At 36.0% G+C, this 23,770-nt stretch overlaps 2 protein-coding genes and 1 pseudogene across 2 annotated transcripts; 1 reads left to right on the top strand and 2 right to left on the bottom strand.

Moving 5' to 3' along the window:
- Nucleotides 1-3,522: 3,522 nt before the first annotated feature.
- LOC122145884 lies at nucleotides 3,523-11,350 on the top strand (annotated as a pseudogene).
- Nucleotides 11,351-17,942: 6,592 nt separating this feature from the next.
- LOC109091561 (C-C motif chemokine 28-like) lies at nucleotides 17,943-19,664 on the bottom strand. The gene is made up of 3 exons (XM_019105338.2): nucleotides 19,501-19,664; nucleotides 18,223-18,343; nucleotides 17,943-18,145 (listed from the first exon to the last, which is right to left on the bottom strand). The coding sequence occupies exons 1-3, from the start codon at nucleotides 19,598-19,600 to the stop codon at nucleotides 18,037-18,039; spliced, it is 330 nt and encodes a 109-aa protein (XP_018960883.1). The 5' UTR covers nucleotides 19,601-19,664; the 3' UTR covers nucleotides 17,943-18,036.
- A 1,415-nt stretch (nucleotides 19,665-21,079) lies between these two features.
- On the bottom strand, nucleotides 21,080-22,985 carry LOC109067542 (vasotocin-neurophysin VT 1-like). The gene is made up of 3 exons (XM_019084467.2): nucleotides 22,828-22,985; nucleotides 21,412-21,613; nucleotides 21,080-21,317 (listed from the first exon to the last, which is right to left on the bottom strand). The coding sequence occupies exons 1-3, from the start codon at nucleotides 22,951-22,953 to the stop codon at nucleotides 21,178-21,180; spliced, it is 468 nt and encodes a 155-aa protein (XP_018940012.2). The 5' UTR covers nucleotides 22,954-22,985; the 3' UTR covers nucleotides 21,080-21,177.
- Between the last annotated feature and the right edge of the window lie 785 nt (nucleotides 22,986-23,770).

Below are 23,770 nucleotides of genomic sequence, written 5' to 3'. Positions count from 1 at the left end.
TTTATTTTAATTCTTGCAGAGAATTTAAGCATGTATGTCTCCCAAAAAGAATTGCAATTCTAAAATATGACACCAAAAACAGGTTTATTGTCCGAGTCATTCATTCTTTGTTTCCTAAATAATCATCCATAAATAGCACACATTAAAAAATAAATAACATTAAATTCTTTAAAATAGACATAACTGAGTGAAATGTGGAAATGATTCTAAAAGCTTGCGAACAATTTATATATATATATATATATATATATATATATATATATATATATATATACAGGGCTTGACATTAACTTTTTTGCTCACTAGCCAATGTGGCTAGTGGTTTTCCAAAGTTACTAGCCATACAGCATTTTTACTAGCCACATTTTTGTTGTTGTGAAATTACCTGATAAAAGTTGACTATGGCATGCTAATATTTACTTGAACTAGATTTACGACCCTTTTAAATGTAAAACCACTGTACACACCCAAATTAAGACTACATAAATGTATAACAAAACAGATCATTATATTTAGCTCTGATAAGGTTGTGTGTAAAGCTCTTTTTTTAAATAAAACCATGTATTAAGATAAAGACATAAAAAGTAGCTTCTTACTGCATAATTAAAGTGGTGCATGGATGTAGAAGATTAATAAAAAAGATAAAAAACTAAACTGAAAAAAAAAAAAACAACCTTTAGCATTAGAAACACTGTCTGTTTAAATATCAGACTCAGAATTACTTTTTTGAACCACACTGGGAAATTCTTTGTTACAAGTTGCAATGGAAAGTAGATCAGTCTCGAAACCTCACGAAAAATGCATGCCATGGTTCGGACAAAGTTGCTTTTATCTTCATTAAAATTTGAGGGGAACGTTCCTCTCATCATAAAGAACATATTTCAGTTTGTGTCATTTTTGTGATAAGGCCCTAATAATGACTACTGGTTAGGTTGCAACCCTCCACGGACACCTTGGAAATTGAATCGCCATTGGCTAGTAAATACTTTAGTTTACTCGCCAGACTGATATATTTATATATATATATATATATATATATATCTATATATATATATATATATATATATATATATATATATATATATATAATATTTGTAAAATGGCGCAATTTTTTTAATACACTTTTAACATCAGTACACTTAACATCAGTCAGTCAAGCTTTATAATAATCAAGTATTATTTAATATAACTTAAGTAATTAGAAGTAAGTTTGATAACCATGTTTGAATGCATATTAGTCATTTTAACTTGAGAGGTGGTTGTTTTTTCTGTCATTCAATGTTTCTGACAAAAAAAATTGGGAAAAAAATAACAAAAATACTGATAGGATAATAATGATACGAATTCTAATAATAAGAACTATAAAACACACTAAGGATTACTAAGGATTAATGAGCTGCTGGATTCATGAATATTAATCAGGTTTTGTGCGTTCGCTTGAACTGATTTGCTGAAATCAAAACATTGACGTTATTAGGTGAGCGCCAGCCAATGGGATTGCCGTTTGCGCATTAACTCCACCCACTACCGGAAAACCAGGCGGAAGACTTCCATAGGAACGCCGTTATTTTGACAGGAAAATACAACAAAGAATATTGTTTAAATGTAGCGAGTCAATTCACTCACTCATTCTCTCTCTCTCGGTCTCTGCGTGTGTGTGAGAGAAAGCAACGGCGATTTGTGCGCCTTCACACTAGAGTTTACAGTAGCCTATATCAAATACAGGTGCGCTGCGCATCCATTGAGATGAACTGAGAAATATCACAGATCGCTGGACGGAGAGTGAAACTCTGAAGCCCTCAGTCAGAGTCAGAGTGTTCGCGAGTGAAAATATATCTGTGCTAAACTTATACTTAGCCTCTAACTCACACACTGGCAATTATTCAACCCGCCAAAGTGGCTAGAGTCACTGTGCTACAGGTGTAGTGCCGAAATTTGCACCCTGCCAGATTATGCACCCCCTGGTATTGGTAGGTTTAGGAGTAGGTGTGGGGGAGGGGTTAGGATTAGGGGTGGGGTTGGGATTAGGCAATCAGGTAGCGATTTCAACGAGGGGATGCAGAATCTGGCAGGGGTGAAGAATTCGGCACAACACCGGCCACGAGCAAAATTTAGGCAATCAGTTATATATATATATATATATATATATATATAATATATATATATATATATATATATATATATACACACGGGCGTAATTATATAATATATATTATATAATTAATATAATATTAATATATATATATATATATATATATATATATATATATATATATATATATATATATATATATATATATATATATATATACACACGGGCGTAATTATATATATATATATATATATATATATATATATATATATATATATATATATATATATTAACCCCTTAACTGTCACCGTCCCACCTGTGGGACGCTTGGCGCTCTTTTTTGTTGTTGTTCTTATTCTCTATAAATTCTTTTAGAAGCCCAAGATTCATCCTGTGAAAACCATTTTGAAATTGGACATTGCGTTACCATGGAAGTGGTACTTTAAAATCTTATGGCGGTCGCCTCCCACTTACTGGGCAGTGTCAAGTGTCATATTACAAAATGCATTACGGTCTTTTAGAAACAAAACTTTTTATAATCTTGGCAACAAACATATCATTGGAAAGGGCTGAGTCTCAGGATTCCATATTTGGTGATTATTTTGAGATAGAAGTAAAATTGACAGAGAAATCTAGAGAAAAATTAATTAAACAAAATTCAAAGGAGTTTTGGTGGCTCCCAGTGGCTGTTTGTGGTATGACGCACTAAAACTCTCACAGGAACCTCAATTTTTTTCATATCAACTTCAAATTTGGAACATAACTTATTTAGACACAAGGATTTAATTTTATACTATATAATTATAATATACTTATAATTTTAGAGTAAAACCTGTTTTGTAAAATGTTTATAATAAATAAAATCAATATAGTGCATTTTATTTACAGTACATTTAAACTTCTATAACTTTTTGATACTTTAATTTTTTGAATTTTCTGCTAATTTTCTTCTTTAAAAAAGAGACCAACCTTAGGTCTATATTCCAAAGGGTTCATAAACTACAACAATTTAAGTTTAGATAGTGCACTTTAATGCCTATTGTTAAAAACGGGGGGGTGACAGTTAAAGGGTTAAGTCAAGGCGCTGAAAGAAACACAGCAGATGTTATTTTCACGCGGGAGGCTTTTATCTTAAAAAGAATCGAATAATTAAAGTGTTTTCATGCTTCGCTTTGCTGTATAGAGACAGCTGCTAAAACACAATGAAACAAAAAGCGGTTTGATTGCGTAACTTTCGCGCCACAGTCACCGCACGCCTTTCCTTTTAAATCGATGTAAATGTAAACATTATGCGCGGGAGACGTTACACTGCAGGAAATAACGCGCGCGCACCCGCCCGTACAGTACACAGCGAGTCATGTGATTGGACAACCGTCGCGTCTGTCAAGAAAGAGCGCGCTCTGCCATGTTTTAAAAGTGTCGCGGCGTCGCGGCAAGGCGATTGGCTGCGAGAACGCCACGGCGTCTACCATTGGTTCGCTCTCGGCTGCATGGCGTGGGCGCTGTAACGCCCTCTTCGCTGATTGGCTGTGCGCCGCGCTCGGGCGCGATTTCCAACGCGGGAAACCACCGAGCGAGCTCGGCTCACTGTAGCGACTCCTGGCAGTGAGATCTCGGGATAAGAACGGAATCAAAGGCGCCGCGCCTGATACATGTAACATTCGGGAATGACTGACTTTGTAACACAGCGACCAGCGGCGGCACGTTAAACGCGGGATATTCCTCCAACTGCACTTATTTACACTTTCTACATTTATTTTATTTTAAAACTGAACGGTTTAAGTTCTATTTTAACTGAACGTTATTTGCGATGGCTGACAGCAAACATCAAGTGATCTTCTGTAACGACTCGCCGAAGAGAGTTCTGGTGTCCGTGATCAAGACGACTCCCATCAAGCCGACAGCAGCGGACTCTCTGATGCCCACCAGCCCCGGATTCAGCGACTTCATGGTGTACCCGTGGCGCTGGGGCGAAAACGCGCACAATGTGACTCTGAGCCCCGGCTCGGGCAGCGGAACCGCCTCACCGACCCGAAACAGCGGCTCTCCCGCCGAATCAGACGTCAGCTCCTGCCCGGAACACCTCAAGGTGAGATTCAAACTAACTAAACACACTGTATTATATAACACAAGTGCGCTATTATATTTGTACTAGCACATATTATCGGTAAGTGAGGTGATTTTCAGCGCGTGCATATATGTAAAGCGCGCGCTCGGGACGGGATTTTAAATTCTCCTCCATTGTGCGGCAGCTGGAAGTTGGACGTGACGTCAGACGTGCGCGCCAAAATGTTATCGACTTTGCTTCTAGAAAAACTATTACTCTTAAACTTGCCGTAAATATAGCTTTTAATGTTAATATGGTGTGCAGTTATATATAAATATATACTATATGCGTAATTATGACATGCTAGTATCCATATGGCATAGGATTATATATGCTATTGCGTTAAAATATTATTTATAATCTGTGGTGTTATGTTAATATGCTATTATTTCGTAATTACATTGTGTTATTGTGGTTGTTTATTACATGTGGCACGTTAAGCTGTTGGATCATTAGTTATGTTTAATATGTGGCACTGTTTTGTTAATAAATATGATCTATATACATTTTTCTGTTTTTGTATTATTTTTTGAGATGCAACTTTTAATAGTGTTATAAAAAATACTATTTATTATTCTTGTCTTGCAATTATTAAAGACACATATTTCTATAATGCTTTATACAGTACTGATTGTGTCAGTATCAAACAGGATATTAACAATGTTAATGTAACATGCATCAATTATGAATACAAATTGAATTTCAGCTGTAAAGCAGCTCTAAAAAACACTATAGTCTCATTATTCAGATTAATTTAGTTCTTAAAAAGAAAATTACCCCGTGATTTACTCACTTTACATGACTTTATTCTTTCAGACGGATACAATCAGAGTTATAATAAAAAAAAAAAAATTTTCAATGGCAGTGAATTGGGGTCGAGATTTTAAAGCCCAAAAAAAAGCATCCATCCATCATAAAAATGCTCCGCATGGCTCGCAAAATCGCTAGCCCGATGTCCTGGGACTGTCTTCCAGTCGAGCTAACGAAATGTGTCATCGCAGGGTCTTAAACATTATTAAATTTAGTTGTATCAAATACAAGGCCATAAATGTCTTTAATACCTTAAATGATATAATAAAAGTCTTAATTATAATTTCAAGAGGTCTTAAATGTGGGCATGGACAGACAAGAATTGCAGAATGGATTTATGTGACAATTAAACTTCTATACATAACTAAGAATAAAGTCATGTACTCCTAGGATGGCTTGAGGGTGAGTAAATCATGGGGTGTTTATATGGTTCATTCTGTCATGACACTAACATGCATCTTCCTGCTGTCGTATTTCAGGATGGCATTCGGCGCGGACGCCCGCGGGCAGATACCGTCCGAGAGCTGATCAACGAGGGCGAGAACTCCACCAGCCGCATCCGCTGCAACATCTGCAACCGCGTCTTTCCCCGCGAGAAATCGCTACAGGCGCACAAACGCACGCACACGGGTCAGTGCCAGCACATTGAGCTTTGTGTTCAGATCTCAGAGCGAGAGCATTGAGTGTCCTCTTCATGCAGAACGAGAGAGATAGTGTTTGTGTTATTATTCTGAGTTTGGGGAAGGGTTCGTCCAGAGCGGACAGCTGAAGACCCATCAGCGCCTCCACACCGGAGAAAAACCCTTCGTCTGTTCAGAGAAAGGTGAGCGTTAGCATTCACTGCTTTCACTCAAACACAAGTAGTATGGACTAGTTTCTGTAGTGTTCTTTCAAACACCTGTTCACATTAGGGCTGTCACTAATGATTATTTTGGTAACAGAGTAGTTTATCAATTATTCTGACGATTAATAGAGTAATCGGGTAATTATATATATATTTTTTTGTGGTAATAAAAATAGACCTAAGCGAACAATAGCCTTTAAAATTACTTAAAATTAGTGCTGGTTGTTGTTTTGATGTGATTTTGACTGCGATATTTTATTTTACTGCGATATATATTGCGATATGAAATCTAATCTAATTTTTTCTTACACACAAAAAATGGGGTGAGCACACTTACATTATCATTTTAAATGATTTAAACATCAGAGTATTATTTAAATTAGAGTAAATGATCTGTTTGTAACTTTAGGATATGGTTTGAATTGTTAACATATTAACTAACATGAATCATTAGTAATCATTAGTTCGCGAACCAGACGTGTACGGCACGCGTTGTGTAATTATTTCGGCAGTTTAGGATATTGCACAAGATTTGACAACACAGAAAACTTTTCATCACTGGATAGTTTTTTTTTTTTTTTTGACACCATCGTGTCAATTGATTTTGATTAATATGCGCGAGGGAGAGAGAGCAAGACAGCGCTCGTGTTGTTTGAAGACGGTGAAGGTGAGCACGCGCGGCCGGGGCTCGCTCGCTCTCGCGCTCTCTCTCTCTCTCTCTCCTCGTTCTTATATGCGCCCTGTTAAACTGACAGGACTTGAAAACACATGCAAATGATAAACTTTCATTATATGATGGTTAAGCTGTGCAATTATCCGCGAATCACATTCGTCAAGCGCCGGGGAGCAGCTGGCCAGTACGGTTAATGAATAACGGATCAACTACGACAGCCTACATCGCACATCCTGCGATGTGACTATCGTGGATTCGTACATCGCGATATCGATGCTTAAACGACACATCGTGCAGCCCTACTTAAAATACAAACATAATAGCAATGAGGCAATAATAATTAGTTCAAATAAGGTATAAAAAGCAAGTAATCATGGTTTTATTGAACAAAACTGCCTGACTATTCACTCAACTCACGTTTCGATTCACAATTTTTTTTTTACAAAATGAGATTTAAGTCATATTTTAAATTTAATGTGTCCTTTTATTATTGCTTGGACAAAATGCTGCACGTTTCTTAGTGGAATTGATATATAACACTATAATAACATACTAACACTTGTATATTATTGCTCTTTTGTTGGTTTTGATCGCTTCTGTTGTCTTCGTTTGTAAGTCGCTTTGGATAAAAGCATCTGCTAAATGACAAAATTTAAATATAATGTAAATGTAAATAACAAAACTAAATAGAAATTTTAAAACAAGCCCCAAATCAACTAAATAAGTAGCACAAATAAAATAAATCTCTTCATATAAACAAAATAAGGCTTTGAAGTGAAGTGAAGTGAAGTGACGTGACATTCAGCCAAGTATGGTGACCCATACTCAGAATTCGTGCTCTGCATTTAACCCATCCGAAGTGCACACACACAGAGCAGTGAACACACACACACTGTGAACACACACCCGGAGCAGTGGGCAGCCATTTTTATGCTGAGGCGCCCGGGGAGCAGTTGGGGGTTCGCTGCCTTGCTCAAGGGCACCTAAGTCATGGTATTGAAGGTGGAGAGAGAACTGTACATTCACTCCCCCCACCCACAATTCCTGCCGGCCGGAGACTCGAACTCACAACCCTTCGATTGGGAGTCCGACTCTCTAACTCTTTGTCTGTGTTCTTTCCATTTAAAATAAGAGGCAACCACTGCATTTTAATCATGATCCAAACAAAGATGCTTTATACATTTTAATCTAAATTAGATTGTTTAATTTCAAAATTTGAAGCAAAAACAGATTGGTTTGACTTCAGTTTTGTGAAACTATACATAAGAAATATCAGCATGAAACAGCAGACGAGCTGAACGAGACACAGATTCACTCTCTGCCAGCAGGTGGAGCTTAAAACGTTTCCTTGGTTACCGCTGTAAACAAAGCACTTGTGAACACTGCAGCAGGTGGGGCTTAAAGCATTTCCTTGGTTACCGCTGTAAACAAAGCACTTGTGAACACTGCAGCAGGTGCCGCTTAAAGCGCTTCCTTGGTTACCACAGTAAACAAAGCACTTGTGAACACTGCAGCAGGTGGCGCTTAAAGCGTTTCCTTGGTTACCACAGTAAACAAAGCACTTGTGAACACTGCAGCAGGTGGCGCTTAAAGTGTTTCCTTGGTTACCGCTGTAAACAAAGCACTTGTGAACACTGCAGCAGGTGGGGCTTAAAGCGTTTCCTTGGTTACCGCTGTAAACAAAGCACTTGGGAACACTGCAGCAGGTGGCGCTTAAAGCATTTCCTTGGTTACCGCTGTAAACAAAGCACTTGGGAACACTGCAGCAGGTGGCGCTTAAAGCATTTCCTTGGTTAGCGCTGTAAACAAAGCACTTAGGAACACTGCAGCAGGTGGCGCTTAAAGCGTTTCCTTGGTTACCGCTGTAAACAAAGCAGCGCTGCACTTATTAACTTTAATATGCATTATACAGAGGCAAGATGAAAAGAAAAAATCCCATCTAAACTTTTCTAAAGACAGTAAGTTTCCCTCAGACATACATTCATATAAACTCCGAATTGAATCGCGATTTGTTTAGCATCATCGATTTTCAGCCGGCTCCCGGTTAATTGTTACATCCCTACACTTTGCAGCACGATCTAATCCTTGTTTAATATTAACTAAACAACATTTCATTCAAATGTCCACTTAACCTGCACACATGTAAATAATTAAAGCACATATAAGCGCAACAACTCTTTCCAGTATTATCAATTTGGACTGCAGTACCCATTTCAACCACTAGCTGTCAGTATTATATACTGCATCTTAACTAAAACTATAACACTGGTTTGTTAGTGTGTGTTGTGTAAAGTGATATGTTTGTTTTTTTTTTCTCTGTGTGTTTTGTGTTTCAGTAGCCGATTCTCGCTCGCTATAAGTGTCTGTGCCAAACACCCATACGCGCGGCTGAAGCGCGAGGAGCCCATGGGGGGCCCCGGAAAATCACAGGGGGCCGACAACAAGGCTGTGGCCGAATGGCTGGCAAAGTGAGTAAATCATCAACACACTTGTGTACAAAAGTGTCGACCAGTTACCCATGCTATCAGACATCAGCTGATTTCCTGTCAATCAAAAGTCCCCCGCCCTCATTTACATGAGGACCGATATCTGTATCACAGTATTGTGTCATGATCATGTTCTGTTGACATTACATTACATAACCACATAGTATTTTTAAATTATCCAGTGAATTAAATACTTGAGTATAAAGCACAAATAAAATGTGCTTCATCTCATTAGATTTTTTTTTTTAGCCATTTTTTAGTTAAATTAATTTCCATATAGCTTTTTTTTTTGTTAATTTTTATTTCAGTTTTAGCTATTTTAGTACATCAAGTTAAACTTAATGAAGATGAGACTAGATGAGATGTCGCCTTTGCAACAAACTAAAATAAGTTCTTAAAAAAATTATATATATATATATATTATTTTTGTATTTAAGTAATTGTGTTGTTATTTTTAATATCTTTTAATATTTTTACTTTTTTTGTTTGTTTTAGTTATTTTAGTGCTTCAAGTTAATCTAAATAAAGTGGGGGTTTTTGTGTTTTTGGCAACACGTTCAAATATTTTGGTTTTATTTTTGTACTATCATCCTTTTTTAAAGAAATTTGATGCTTGTGATTTTTGTGATTTTTTTTATTATTTCTATGTAGTTATTTCTATAATAAAACTGATTTGTATGTTTTAATTTTTTTTGTCAAGTTAAAAAAATTAACTTTACTACAGTCAAGTTTGTTTTAGTTATTTGTCAAATTAAACTAAGTTTTTATATTTATTTTATATTAATATATTATTATTATTTATTTTTTTACAGTTGAACAAATTTAAATTTGTTCTTTTAAGTATTAGTTATTTTAATGCATCAAGTTAAACAAAATGAAAAATGCCTCGGAAGTTTGAGCATGCTTTTTTTTTTATATAGTTATTATGTTAAGGTTTTAGTCTGAAGGTCCGTCAGAGTGACAGTGTTTGTGTTTGTGTTTGTGTTTGTGTGGTCAGATACTGGCAGATGAGGGAGCAGCGGACGCCCGCGCCGACTAAAGCAAAGACTCTGAGTAACACCACTATAGAGGACCAGGAGCAGCAGGACCCTCTGGACTTCCTCCCGTCCGATGAAGGTGAAGAAGAGGAGCAGGAGGAAGAGAAGAGCGGCGGTACGGCGCGCCGGTGTCTCCAGGAGCAGCGCGAGCGTCTTCACGGCGCACTAGCGCTCATCGAGCTGGCTAACAATCTCTCTGCCTGAATAACACCAGCTTTTGACGAGGAGGTTTAGAGCCGGTCCGGATGATCAGCAGCTTCCCTCGCCTTCGAGACCCTGCCCGGGTTCATATAAGCTACAAGCACCTTATTTCGCTTCCTGTTGTACCTTTAGGCTGCTATGATGGTAGTGATATCATTATATGAAGAATGTGGTCGTTTTCTCAGCTTGTTAAGGAGACGAGAGACGTCTCGTGTTTGTTTCGTTGTGCACTTTGTGGAAACAAGTGTTTGTTTCTTTGGTGTTTGTGTATGTGATGTTATAAGGATTTTGGCATGTGTGTGTGTGTGTGTGTGTGTGTGTTTTGAAACAGGGTGCAGTGATCGACCTGCTAAAGATGAAGACTTACTGACGGCAGATCGCGTAGTGCTTTCATACATTAGTCCGGTTCGCTTCATATGCCGTCGTCCATCACATTGGTCATGTTTAATCATGTATTTATTCTCTATTTAAAGCCACCGGCTCAGGCTTCGCAATAACGTCGATAAAACTAACCAGCTTTAAGATGCAGCATTGGTACACGCTTATATACGAGTGTAAAGAGTTGATGGGTAAACCGAAGCACTTACAATATTAATCTACAACCGTATGACTGTCTTCCAAAGATCAAATTTAGATTCTGGATCCAGAAAGCACTTATTTCAGTGTCTTCGTGATCCGTAACACTACGTTCTGTTCACGTGCTTTATTCAGTCCTTCGTTTGGTTTGAACACGTCTGCAGGTTTCATGGATTCGTTTGGCAAAAGCGTGCAAAAACTGGAAGATGTTTCATTTTATAACTGAAATAATATATCCCCCCAAAATACTGATCTGTTCCCGTCACGACAGCAGAATGTAATCGAGCGTTTTATTCTGAGATGTTCTGTTCGCTGTGCTGAAAGGACTTTGTAAATGTGTAAACGGGCTTCTCTTCATTACTGTTAGCACTTCGAGTCTTCTTTAAATGATACATAGTGTTCCAGGTTGATGCATTTGTTTTTAAATAAAACACACAAGGGAAACTAAAGTAACGTGACGTGTTTGTATGGTTTTCAAGCAGCAATACTGCACTCAATAAAACAACACTAAGCACTGAAATGCACTTGCATGTACATGTTAGTGAATCAATTCTCTGTACTGTTTATCTTCTGGTTTAACATTAGAGATGCGCTGGAAACAACACATCAACAAGGTCTCGAAATGTAAGTGTTTTGTATTAGCAACACTTCAAAGTTTGAAAATACAACTTCTCACCAATCTGTATTACTTCATTTACTCTGATTTAAGGCCTTAATCTCTGAAAAAAAGGCTTTATAAGACCCACAGAAATTCTATTTGATGTCATTTATTATTATTATATTATAATAAATAATAATGAGAATATATAATTAGTGAAGATACTTTAATTGCTCCAACGACTGTCTGTGGTGGTTAGTGCAGAGGACATCACAACAAAACTGAAATGGGAAAATACTGGGGTTAAATATATATATATATATATATATGGCTTAGCCACCTTGAATTATTATAAAAAACATCATGAGTCAGACTCACCCCATGTACAAGACAATAAAAAATGAAATATGAACATAACAGACACCCATCCTTCAAAGGTAAGAGTCTTAAAAGAGAGAATCTGATGAAATCTGTCAGTTCTCATCTGTAGAGTGGTTTTCTTCATCTTCATCTCTCTGTCCTTCTGTAAATCTCCAGTGTAAGCGCTCACCAGGATGCTCGGGTTAATAATGATAAACACATAAATCAAAACCCCATATTTACCTTGAAACAACACTCAGCGAAGAAATCAATGAATGCCGGAGTTCTACAGGTTTGCCTTTAACAGTTAAGAATGACTTTCAAGTGTATTTTTTAACCAATGTGTGTGTGTATATATATATATATATATATACAGTAAGATTTGTAATATTTTTTAAAGAAGTCTCTTCTGCTCCTCAAGTCTGCATTTCTTTGATCAGAAATGTAGAAAAAAAAAATCTAAAATAGTGAAATATTATTACAATGTAAAACAGCTGTTTTCTATGTGAATCTCTGTTAAAGTGTAATTTATTTCTGTGATGTGCAGCTGTATTTTCAGCATCATTACTCCAGTCTTCAGTGTCACATGATCTTCAGAAATCATTCTAATATGATGATTTACTGCTCAACAAACATTTCTGATTATTATCAATGTTGAACACAGTTGTGCTGCACAATATTTGTGTGGAAACTGTGATACATTTTATTTTTCAGGATTCACAGATGAATAGAAAGAACAGCATTTATTTGAAATAGAAATCTTTGGTCACATTATAAATCTCTTTACTGCCAATGTTAGAAATAGTTGTGCTGCTTATTTTTTTTATTATTATTATTATTTTTTTTTTTTTGGAACCTGTGATTCTTTGATGGATAAAGTTAAAAAGAACAGCATTTATTAATTTAATTTTATTTTTATTTTTAAAGAAATGAATGCTTTCATTCAGCAAGGATGTGTAAAATTAATAAAAAGTGATAATAGAGACTTATATTGGTAGAAAACATTTCAATTTTAAATAAATGCTGTTCTTTTTAATTTTATTCACCAAAGAATCCTGAAAAAAAGAATCACAGGTCCCAAAAATAAAAAAAATAAGCAGCACAAATAAATCATCATATTAGAATGATTTCTGAAGATCATGTGACACTGAAGACTGGAGTAATGATGCTGAAAATACAGCTGCGCATCACAGAAATACATTACAGTTTAACATACATTCACATAGAAAACAGCTGTTTTAGATTATAATAATATTTCACACTTTTACTTTATTTATGATAAAATAAATGCAGCCTTGCTGAGCAGAAGTTCTTTCAAAATCATTACAAATCTTACTGATCCCAAACTTTCGAACAGCAGTTTATATATAAAATATATTTTGGTGATGATGAAAAATTGGTTTTATGATGTATTTGCTCACTGTTTACATATTTGACGAAAAAAAGGTGACGTTGAAGGTGAAGCATACTTAAAATAAAATAAAAATATATATATATACCTCAGTGTCCTAATCATAGTCAGTAAAATAGTGAATTTTGTGAGCACAGTGAACACGGATAAACTGAAAAACACAAACATTAGCATCACATGAGCGTGTCTTTATGCAAAACTCACGTTCTGTGTTCCTCCGGTCACGTGATTCCTCTCACAGCGTTTAACCTCGGCGTGTGACGTCATCTCGGGCTTGTTCTTGGGTTTTCATATTATATGGGGACTTTCCATAGACATAATCATTTTTATACTGTACTAATTGTATTTTCACTAATAATGTACTAATTATCTTTTTACGAGCATATATGATTATATTAATAACCTGGGAAGGCACAACATTGAGATGAAAAATCATTAGTTTGCTTCTAAATACAAATCATGTTTGCTGTAGTGTAAGTTCGTGATTCCGCCACTAGATGGCGCTCGATGTCCTTCTGAGCTCCAGCACCTTCTCCTTCTTCGGTCTTCTGTAGAGGACAGGACATTATACTTTATTGAGATTAATTTTCATACATGTCTTCTGTAGAAGCAGGACAAACATGTAAATCAGGCATTTTGTGGAAACATAAAAAGAATTTATAGATCAATATTCCTATTGGGGGCAGCTGTGGCCTAATGGTTAGAGATTTGGATTTGTGACCAGAAGGTCGCAGGTTCGAGTCTCGGTGCTGGCAGGAGTTGTAGGTGGGAGGGAGTGAATGAACAGCGCTCTCTTCCACCCTCAATACCCATGACTGAACCCCCAGTTGCTCCCCAGGCACTGGATATATAGCTGCCCACTGCTCTGGGTGTGTGTTCACAGTGTGTTCACTTCTCACTGCTGTGTGTGTGCACTTGGATGGGTTAAATGCAGAGCACCAATTTCGAGTATGGGTCACCATACTTGACAAATGTCACGACTTTCACTTTCACTATGAAACATGAAAATGTTGCCAAGTTATTACTCCCATTATTACACTTCTTTTTTCATTATGGTTTGCCCCAAGAACACATTAATATGCAAATTAGATGCAATGTTAAACAAATGTGTTAAATGAAAGTAATGCAGTGATTCATTTTGTTCAGTTGTGCAGTTCATGAAAAACTCTAATCTGTAAACTGTAATCAGGAGTCTGTCTCTAAATCTCTGGCCAAGACAAACCAGTGTGTAGAAATATAGTATCTGAAAAATGTTCAGAATATACAAGTCCAGTGCTCCAATCATTCACAGGCACTGTAATAAAAAATTAACACGGGCTTTATTTATTTATTTATTTATTTATTTATTTATTTATTTATTTATTTATTTATTTATTTATTTATGTGTATGCATGTATTTTTATTTAATTCATTATTTTATTTATTTATTTATTTATTTATTTACATGCATTTTTATTAATGTATTTATTTTAATGTGAATATATGTATTTTATTTATTTATTTACATGAATTTATTTTTACAGTTTTGTCCCGTTGCTTGAACATTATAGACCCATGCTTAGACTAAAGTAACACAACTTGAAGCTTTTGTTACCATACCTCAAACACATGTACCCATACCTTAAACAAAAGCGCTATTTTGCGCTCTAGTTGCAATTCTGCAACACACTTACTCCTTTATGCAACACGCTTGGTCCTGCATACTACACTCTATTTCATACATAAGACACTTCGTTCAAAAATGAAATCTCAGGGTGCCATTTGGAAAACACATGTATCCAAAATACAACAGACATCGGGTAATTGCAATCACTCAAATACACACCTGAAGGCACTTACTTGCAAAACTGAACACCAATCAGCCAGCTACAAAAAGCCCTCATTTTAGCCATTTCAAGAACTTTGCAAGCATGGATAGAGGCAGAGGCAGAACAAGAACAAGAACAAGAACAAGAGGAAGAGGAGGTCAAGGTCAAGGTCGAAGAGGCCATGCATGGACCCCTATTTCTGATGATATAAGAGCAACTTTGGTGGACCATGTCATCATCTATGGCCTGACTATGAGGGAAGCAAGGCAGAGAGTCCACCCACATCTAAGCCGCTTCGCAGTGGCATCTGTAATAAGAACATTCCGACTAGAAAACAGGTATGTCTTCACCTCTCAAGAAAATGAAAACGAAAATGCTTGCAGACAGGCAACCCTTACCAAAAAGTAGTATGCTTCAAGTTTATTTTATTAAGTATACTTAAGTAAAGTTCAAGTATATTTTGACTTTTTGTAAGTATAAGTCAAGTATACTTAATTGTCATAAGTATATATCTTTCTGAGAAGTACATAAAAAGTAAACTAAAAGTATACTTCGCTATTTTAAGTTTAAAATAAGTATACTAATAGCACACTTGAATAAACTTTTTTTTTTTGTAAGGGAAGTGTTCAACAACATAAACCATGTGAGCATCACCACCATCAGACGCATCTTGGGAAAACACAACATCACCATGAAGCAGCTCTACAGGGTCCCATTTGAGAGGAACAGCGTCAGGGTCAAAGGACTTCGAGCTGAGTATGTACGGGTAACTGTCCTTTACATTTACAATACAGTATTGGTGAAATCCAGTAGCAGCTGAATATGTACCATATCAGTACCACATGGATCCATTCGGAGAGCTACACCGGTACCTGTGTGATGGGGTGAGGGTTCTGTATGTGTAGCACTGTAGTACAGTAATGTTTTTTTTTTTTTTTTTTTTTTTTTTTTTTGTTACATAGAATCTTGGCCATGGATGGAGCTGCACAGCCTTGTGAATTCATTTTCATTGATGAAGCAGGATTCGACCTGAGCAAAACAAGACGACGGGGTCGTAATGTAATTGGCCAAAGGGTTATTGTGCACGTCCCGGGGAAGCTTGGGGGAAATATTGTGTGCCGCCATAAGCCTTCGAGGGCTTCTGCATCATCATGCAAAACTAGGTCTATACAATAGCCGACATATACTCACATTTCTAGATGCTCTCCATAATATAGTTGTACAGGCCAGATCAGCCCAGGTTTGTGGTGGTATGGGATAATGTCAGCTTCCATCGGGCTGCTCTGGTCCAGGCCTGGTTCACCAACCACAATCAATTTGAAGTGGTACACTTGCCCCCTTACTCACCATTTTTAAACCCTATAGAGGAATTCTTTTCGTCTTGGAGATGGCGTGTATATGACCGCCAACTGCATGCCTCTTCTGCAGGCAATGGAACAGGCCTGCGGCGACATTCAGGTGACCGCAATCCATGGATAGTTTCGACATCCAAGGGGATATTTTCCCAGACGGCGGGATCCATGAGCCCACGTATGCACAATTGCCATGATTTTCTGTGTTTACAGTATAGGGTTTTTTCTATTACAGTATTTCACAATTGCTTAAACACTAAACCCCATTCTCTGAACCCAATGCTCAGTGGCCTAAACCCATTTGTCGAATCAGTCACTTTGTAGGCAAAACCTTAAACAAGTTCAGTTAGTTAAGACACTGTTTGCAAATCTCATCCACTCTTTTTGCAAAACTCTAAACATATTCTTACTCACTAAAACACATTTTGCACGGTGTTGCAAAATGGTAAATACATGTGGCAAAAGCTAAACACAACTACAACACAGCTGTCATCGTTTACACACAACAACTCAAAATTGTTCACACTTGTTTCTAATGCTGTGATCAAATCAGTTGTCTAGAATATAAGCCAGTACAGGTGGCCCAGGTACGTTGAGTGTTAATACCACAATGGATGGAAACGATGTGAGAGGCAAAGGAGGAAGAGTTCGTGTAAGAGGTGGTGGATGAGGAGGAAGAATGAATGCTGATGAGTGTTTATATAATGACTGGCTGTGTTTATGTATTGAAAGCATTGTTTGATTTTGAGCACAGATCAAATGGTTTTGAGGCAAGTGTTTGATTTTGCAAGAAGAGTCAGGGGTTTTGTGAATGTAGTTTAAAGACTGGGTTTTGTGTTTAAAGTTTTGAGAATATGGGTGAAGGTTTCAAGAAATGTTTTAGCAATTGCGAAATACTTTTTTTTTTTTTTTCTCTAATCTGAATTCATGTTACTGCAATGTACAGTGCTGCAATGTACAATATTGAGTAGGCCTATTTGCTTTTTTGGTTGTTTGAAAATGTGCCTCCTGAAAATATGCCTTCTGAATAAACAGTGAAAATCAAAGACTGCAGTGTTTTATATAAAGTAGACTAGTGTTCCCCCTGATCTGAAAGTGCATGTGCATATGATGCAAGTATGTGTCATTTTGACAAAGGAATGTTAGGATTTGATAGCAGAGTTTCAATTTGACACTGATGTGAATGGTATATTTTCTCAGTGTCATGTTTACTTGCATGTAGAGTTTTGGCACAATGAGCGAAGTTTTGCAAAATGTGTTCAAGCAACGGACAAAAACTGTAATGTGAATATATGTATTTTTATTTATAGATATATGCATGTTATTTATGTATGTATTTATGTGTATGCATTTTTATGAATTTGTTTATTGCAGTTTGCCATTGTGTTTTATACCTTCTTTCCCAATTCCTCATCAAATCATGTAAACTCACCATTCAACTCACATCATTTCTATTAAATCATGGAACTATTTAATTAGTTTTTGGTTCATGTGAAAAATCAATCAACTTATAACCAAAACCTGGGATGGGGTGGGGGTTGGGGGGATACAAAGCAGAGCAAGCATACAAAGAATATATACAGTATATTGTAGTAAAAATGAGTTTTAATACATGCAATGCGAGAAATACTAAAACCGGCAGTAGATTAATGCAATAATCTACTGCGTCACATGGTGATGTTCATTCAGGCTTGGCTTTAGTCTTCTTGGGTTTGTGATTCTTCTTGAGTTTCTTCAAGAGTTTTAGGACTTTGAGATCAGCACAGATCCGCCTTTTTTGGATGTATAATCTGTAGAGCAGTAAACACAGTCATTACAGGAGCACAGGACTGATTAGTGTTTGTGTTTGTGTGTGTTAAACACTCACACCAATGCATCAATGTCACAGCCTCCAGATCTCTCCTGGATCATGTATCTTGAGACAGATCGCAGCATGTGATTAGAAATCCTTTGTGGAGCAGTCAGACAGCAACTGGGAATGGCATCCACTGGAACAAAAGCAACATCCGCCACTGAATAACAGTCAAGACCAATCCTAACAAAACCATACCATTCTTGTAGGATGTTTTCAGGAAAGAAGAATGTCAGAGAGAAACAGGCCTTTAATTATAAAGGGCATGTTTGATGTTCTGATAAGCATGTCTCGACAGATGTTACTGCTGTCCGGCTGACTCACCGTCTATTCAAGCTGCTTTATAGGTATGTGTCTCTGGCAATCAAACACACGGCTCTGACACTGTTCTGACTTACTGATGACACACGCAGCACTGTAGGTTTGATTCCCAGCGAGTGCATGAGCTTTACTCTTGTGCTAATTTGGTATTATTTGTCAAAAATGACTGGCCTTTTAAAAATCTCTCTTTGATACTGATTGATCTGAACTTATGCACCTCAGTTTTGGAGTGAAAAAGTATTATTTGTGGATCATTTTGGCTCAAAACTGAGGTGCATGAGCTCAGATCAATGAAGCATATTATATATATATATATATATATATATATATATATATTAAAAAGGTATTTGTGACTTTTTATCTCACAATTAAAAAGTTGCAATTACCTTTGTTTTTCTTTCCAAACTATAATATAAATTATTTAAGTTCTGATATATAAAATATAAAACGCAGAATTGCAAGATATAAAAAAGTTTATACGTTACAGTTATGACTTTGTTTTACTGTGAATTCTGAGATTACATCTTGCATTGTTTTTTTGTTTGTTTGTTTCTGCCATAAAACAAAAATAAAAAAGATTTTTATCTCAGAATTATGACTTTTATCGCTTACAATTCTGAGAAAATAAAGTCAGAATTGAGATAAACACATAATTGCAAAAAACTGAAATGTGAGATAAAACGTTGCAAGGGTTAATAAAAATGTACACACTGTGTTAATGTAATCAACACTGAACTGAGCTGAATAACAACACTTGTGTTTTAGAGCTACTGAAGAACAGAATCTGTATTGTATGAAGCGTTATAGAAATAAAAGTAACTGAAGTCGCTTTAGGTAAAGAAACAGATGCATAACCCTAAACTGCACTAACATAAAAGTTATAAATATTACATTTACAAGTTGCATCAATGACATAAAGTGGAAAACATGGTCATCACTTAGAGCATGGTGTCAGATGGATGTGATCCTGACCTTTAGTGCTGGTGAGGATGATGATGGTGACGCACACGAGCAGCAGGACAGATGTTGCTTTGAGCTCCATGATTGAACAGCAATGATTCTGAATGAACATGACACAGAAGCACTTATTTAAACACACGCATGCAAGTCCTGTTACGCCCTCCTCGCCCGGCCTGCCCCAACTCATCACCCATCACACCAAAGAAAACAGTCTTCCACATCGGTTATGAAATCTCTTTTGTAGCAGATGAAATATTCCCCGCAGCGCCTCATTCAGGTGCATGTCAGTGTGAATGCACTGAGCTGTTTGCTGCAGGTTATGCGTGACACGAGCCGTATACAAACACATTCACTGATGTCATTAGCAGTGTTTCTCAGGAGTTTCTCAGGCGTTTGTTGATTTATGTTTGCTCGTTACGGTCAGTTGCGTGTCACTGGGTGTGTTCAGTAATTGCACTGGATGTTCAAGCTTGTCTGATTTAGTTTGTTTTTTTGATATTGTTACAGGAGCAGAGTTTCATCTTTGACCTTATAAGAAATAATTTTCAGTGCAGAAAATGGCTTTGCCACAGAAGAGTGAGTCATCTAAAAGGGTCATGTAATTAAATAAATAATAGGGATTACATTAATGGGATCATTTAAGTAAATTAAAGATTATTAAAAATAACAAAAATTATAAAAAAAATATTTCTGAAATTGACTATAACAATTCTTGAGTGAAGATTGCCTCTACACAGTTTTTTCATTGTATAATTAATTTTTATTTTTTTTTATATATTTTGTACATAGGTATGTGACATATATATTTTATATATACATTTTATTTTAAAATTTAAATAATATATAAGAAATAATAATTATATATAATTAGATATCAGAAAGATATAATATTAGATATTTTTCACTTATATATGCATAATTAAATATAATAAAATACAAAATAATATAAGAAAGATATAAAATTGTCTGTTTTAAAAAAATGTTGTTTTTTTTTTTTGTTTTTTTTTAATGTAGTAATAATATTTATCATCAGCATCATTATCATTATTATAATTGTTGTTGTTGTTTGCAATGGACCAGAAGAATATCTTATATATGAAAAACAGTCAAATATAAAAACAGGAGACACATGTTTGGCTTTGATTCTTTCATGTGCTTCTGTTGTTTTCTTTTGTTTTCAGCTCTTTCTTCTGTTTTTCTGACATCTGTGGTAAATCATCTGAATGCCTTTGTTTTCCAGATTTTCCAGTGATTAAAGTGTAAAGCTATAAATACCATGTGTACCAGATTCATCTTAATAAAAGAGTTTGAAACCTGATCTGCAGGATCTGCCAGACTCAGAAAAACAGTAGGAGGATCTACAGGAGCTGCTAGAAAGGCCACGGGCTGCTTTGGGCTGCAGATTATATGTTAGATGGATAATTACCCTAATGAATCTCTGAATTATCACCGCACAAAGGCAGGAGATAATGAACTCAAAGTGCTTGAAATAACAAACGAGACAAACACATTCACTTTCACGTCCCTTTACTACATACAGTATTTACACAGCGCTGAGCAACGTGTGTGTGTGTGTGTGTGTGTGTGTGTGTGTGTGTGTGTGTGTGTGTGTGTGTGTGTGTGTGTGTGTGTGTGTGTGTGTGTGTGTGTGTGTGTGTGTGTGTGTGTGAGTTTGTGTGAATGATCGGATCAGAAGGGTTTTTCTCTCCGAGTGGCAAGATTGAACAAACGCAGGAGCATTTCTCCAGAAACGCCCTTCAGACCCACGCCGTCTTCAGTCTGATGAGATCCCACGTCTTCAGGACAATCTGGATCCAGAACACAGCTCTCTGAGAGACACACACATCTGTCAAAGAGTCTTCTGAACACCTCAAGAGCTTCTAATTAGGTTCATTAAAGTATCAAAGGAGATGTTATTCTCACCAGAGTCGCAGCAGACGCCTGGAGCGGCGCATCGGCCCCGGGCCCCGCAGGACGTCCCGACTGTGTCACAGGGGCCCGGCAGCAGATTCTCCTCCATGCAGCTCAGCGTCTCTGGAGATCCAAGCAGACAACCCAGACCGGCCCCGCAGCAGATACTGGGGCCAAGACAACGGCCCTGATTCCCCGGACCACACGCCGGGCACTATACACACACACACACACACACACACACACACACACACACACACACACACACACACACACACACACACACACACACACACACACACACACACACACACACACCACACACACACACACACACACACACACACAGACACACAAACACACACACACAAACATATACACACACACACACACACACACACACACACACACACTTCAGTACAGTACGGTCCAGTCTGTTCATTGGCATATAGAGATGATTTAGCGGATGAATCGTGATGCATAAAATGGGACAGAGTTAATAATAATATAATAGATATAATATAATATAACTATAAACAAAATTATACATATAATAATATTTAGATTTAAAATTACTGTAATTTCATTCTAAGATTTCAACATCTAAATTGATAATAAAGTAAATGCCACGTTGAGTAGATATTTTATATATATATATATATATATATATATATATATATATATATATATATATATATATATATATATATTACAAGTAATTTTATTTTTAGTAATCTATTATTTTAATTTTATAAAAAATTTTTTTTGCTCAAATAGACGATAAATTAAACAGAAAAACCGACAAAATTATAATTTATTAACATTCAAAATCAGTGTTATTTTTAGCATCATTTAGATATTAATAGTTTTTATTTATATTTTGAATAAGCTGTAATTTTCATATTTTAATTATTTTAGTTAAAGTTTTTGTAATTTTGGTGTGTTGTGTTTTTAAGTGTAGCTTTTATTCATTTTTATTCTAGTTTTAAAGTTTTAGTTATTTTAGTACCTCAAGTTAATCTATAAATGAAAGTTAAGTATAAGTTTTTTTCACTTAACGATTATTTAATTTCAAGTACTGAATATATATATATATATATATATATATATATATATATATATATATATATATATATATATATATATATATATTACATTTTGAATTAGTTTTATTTATTTTTTTGTCATATAGTTTTTATTTCAGTTTTAGTTATTTTAATGCATCAAGTTAATCTAAATATATATGAAAAATGTTCCCTGTGCAACTAGCTGAACTAAAATAAGTTTAAGATGAATGTTTCAGCTCGTTTAAATTAAATATTTCACTGCACAAAGCACGAATGTTTAGTAGATGAACTTTAAAACAAGGATTGTATCAGTGAATGTCACAGTATTGCTGAAGCTGATGATGAAGATGCTGGTCTGTACCTGTCTGATGGGCTCTGGCTGGGATCTCTTGCCTCCTCGAGGGCAGTTCTGGATGTAGCAGGCGGATGAGAGCACAGAGAGTGCCAGCAGACAGAGGACACACGCGGGCAGCAGAGAGTCGGACATCTCGACACACACTGATGCTCTGCTGCTCTCAGGCGCTTATATAGAGCTGCAGCATCAGCACCAGCGGAGCTCCTCCTCATCCACCGCTGCTCCAGACGCCGCTATACTTTCAGCAATACGCTGAGTTGGGTTTAGTTTTCATCTTTCATTTTCTCTTTGAATTAAATTTAAGTTTCATACATTTTGTTGTTTCAAAAGTTTCTCTTTTTTCTCTTTTTTGTTTGATATGTCTGTATAGTTTTTATTAATTATTGTTTCAGCTATTTTAGCACATCAAGTTAAACTACATGAAAATGAGAACTGTTGCCTTGACAACTAGCTAAAGTAAAATAAGTTTAAGTGTTTTTTTGTTTTTTTAACTTCATTATAAATGAAAACACTTTTTAATGGTTTAAGTTTTTCGAAATATTTTTTATTTTCCTTTTTCTTTTTCTTTTTCATTTTTGTTAAAGTACAAACTTTTTATTGTCATTTTTACATAGTACTTACTTTACTTTTTTATATATGCCTGTATAGTTTTAGTTATTTTAGTATTTCAAATTAAACTAAATTAAAAATAGGTGTAGGCTAGACAACTTCATAGACAAACATAAACTATTGAGTGAACATCAGTATGGTTTTAGAGCAAATAGGTCAACTTCAATGGCAGTGATGGAAATGGTAGAAGAGATTTCCACTTCAATGGATAATAATGAATATACTTTGGGGGTATTCCTGGATTTAAAAAAAGCTTTTGACACTATTGATCATGGTCTATTAATGAGGAAACTGGAAAGATATGGTATAAGAGGCAAAGCCTATTTTTGGTTAAAAAGTT

The sequence above is a fragment of the Cyprinus carpio genome, chromosome A8 (genome assembly GCF_018340385.1).
Source record: "Cyprinus carpio isolate SPL01 chromosome A8, ASM1834038v1, whole genome shotgun sequence".
Classification (NCBI taxonomy): domain Eukaryota; kingdom Metazoa; phylum Chordata; class Actinopteri; order Cypriniformes; family Cyprinidae; genus Cyprinus; species Cyprinus carpio.
Note: the sequence above shows the minus strand (reverse complement) of the source record. Positions and strands in the feature narration are given on the sequence as shown.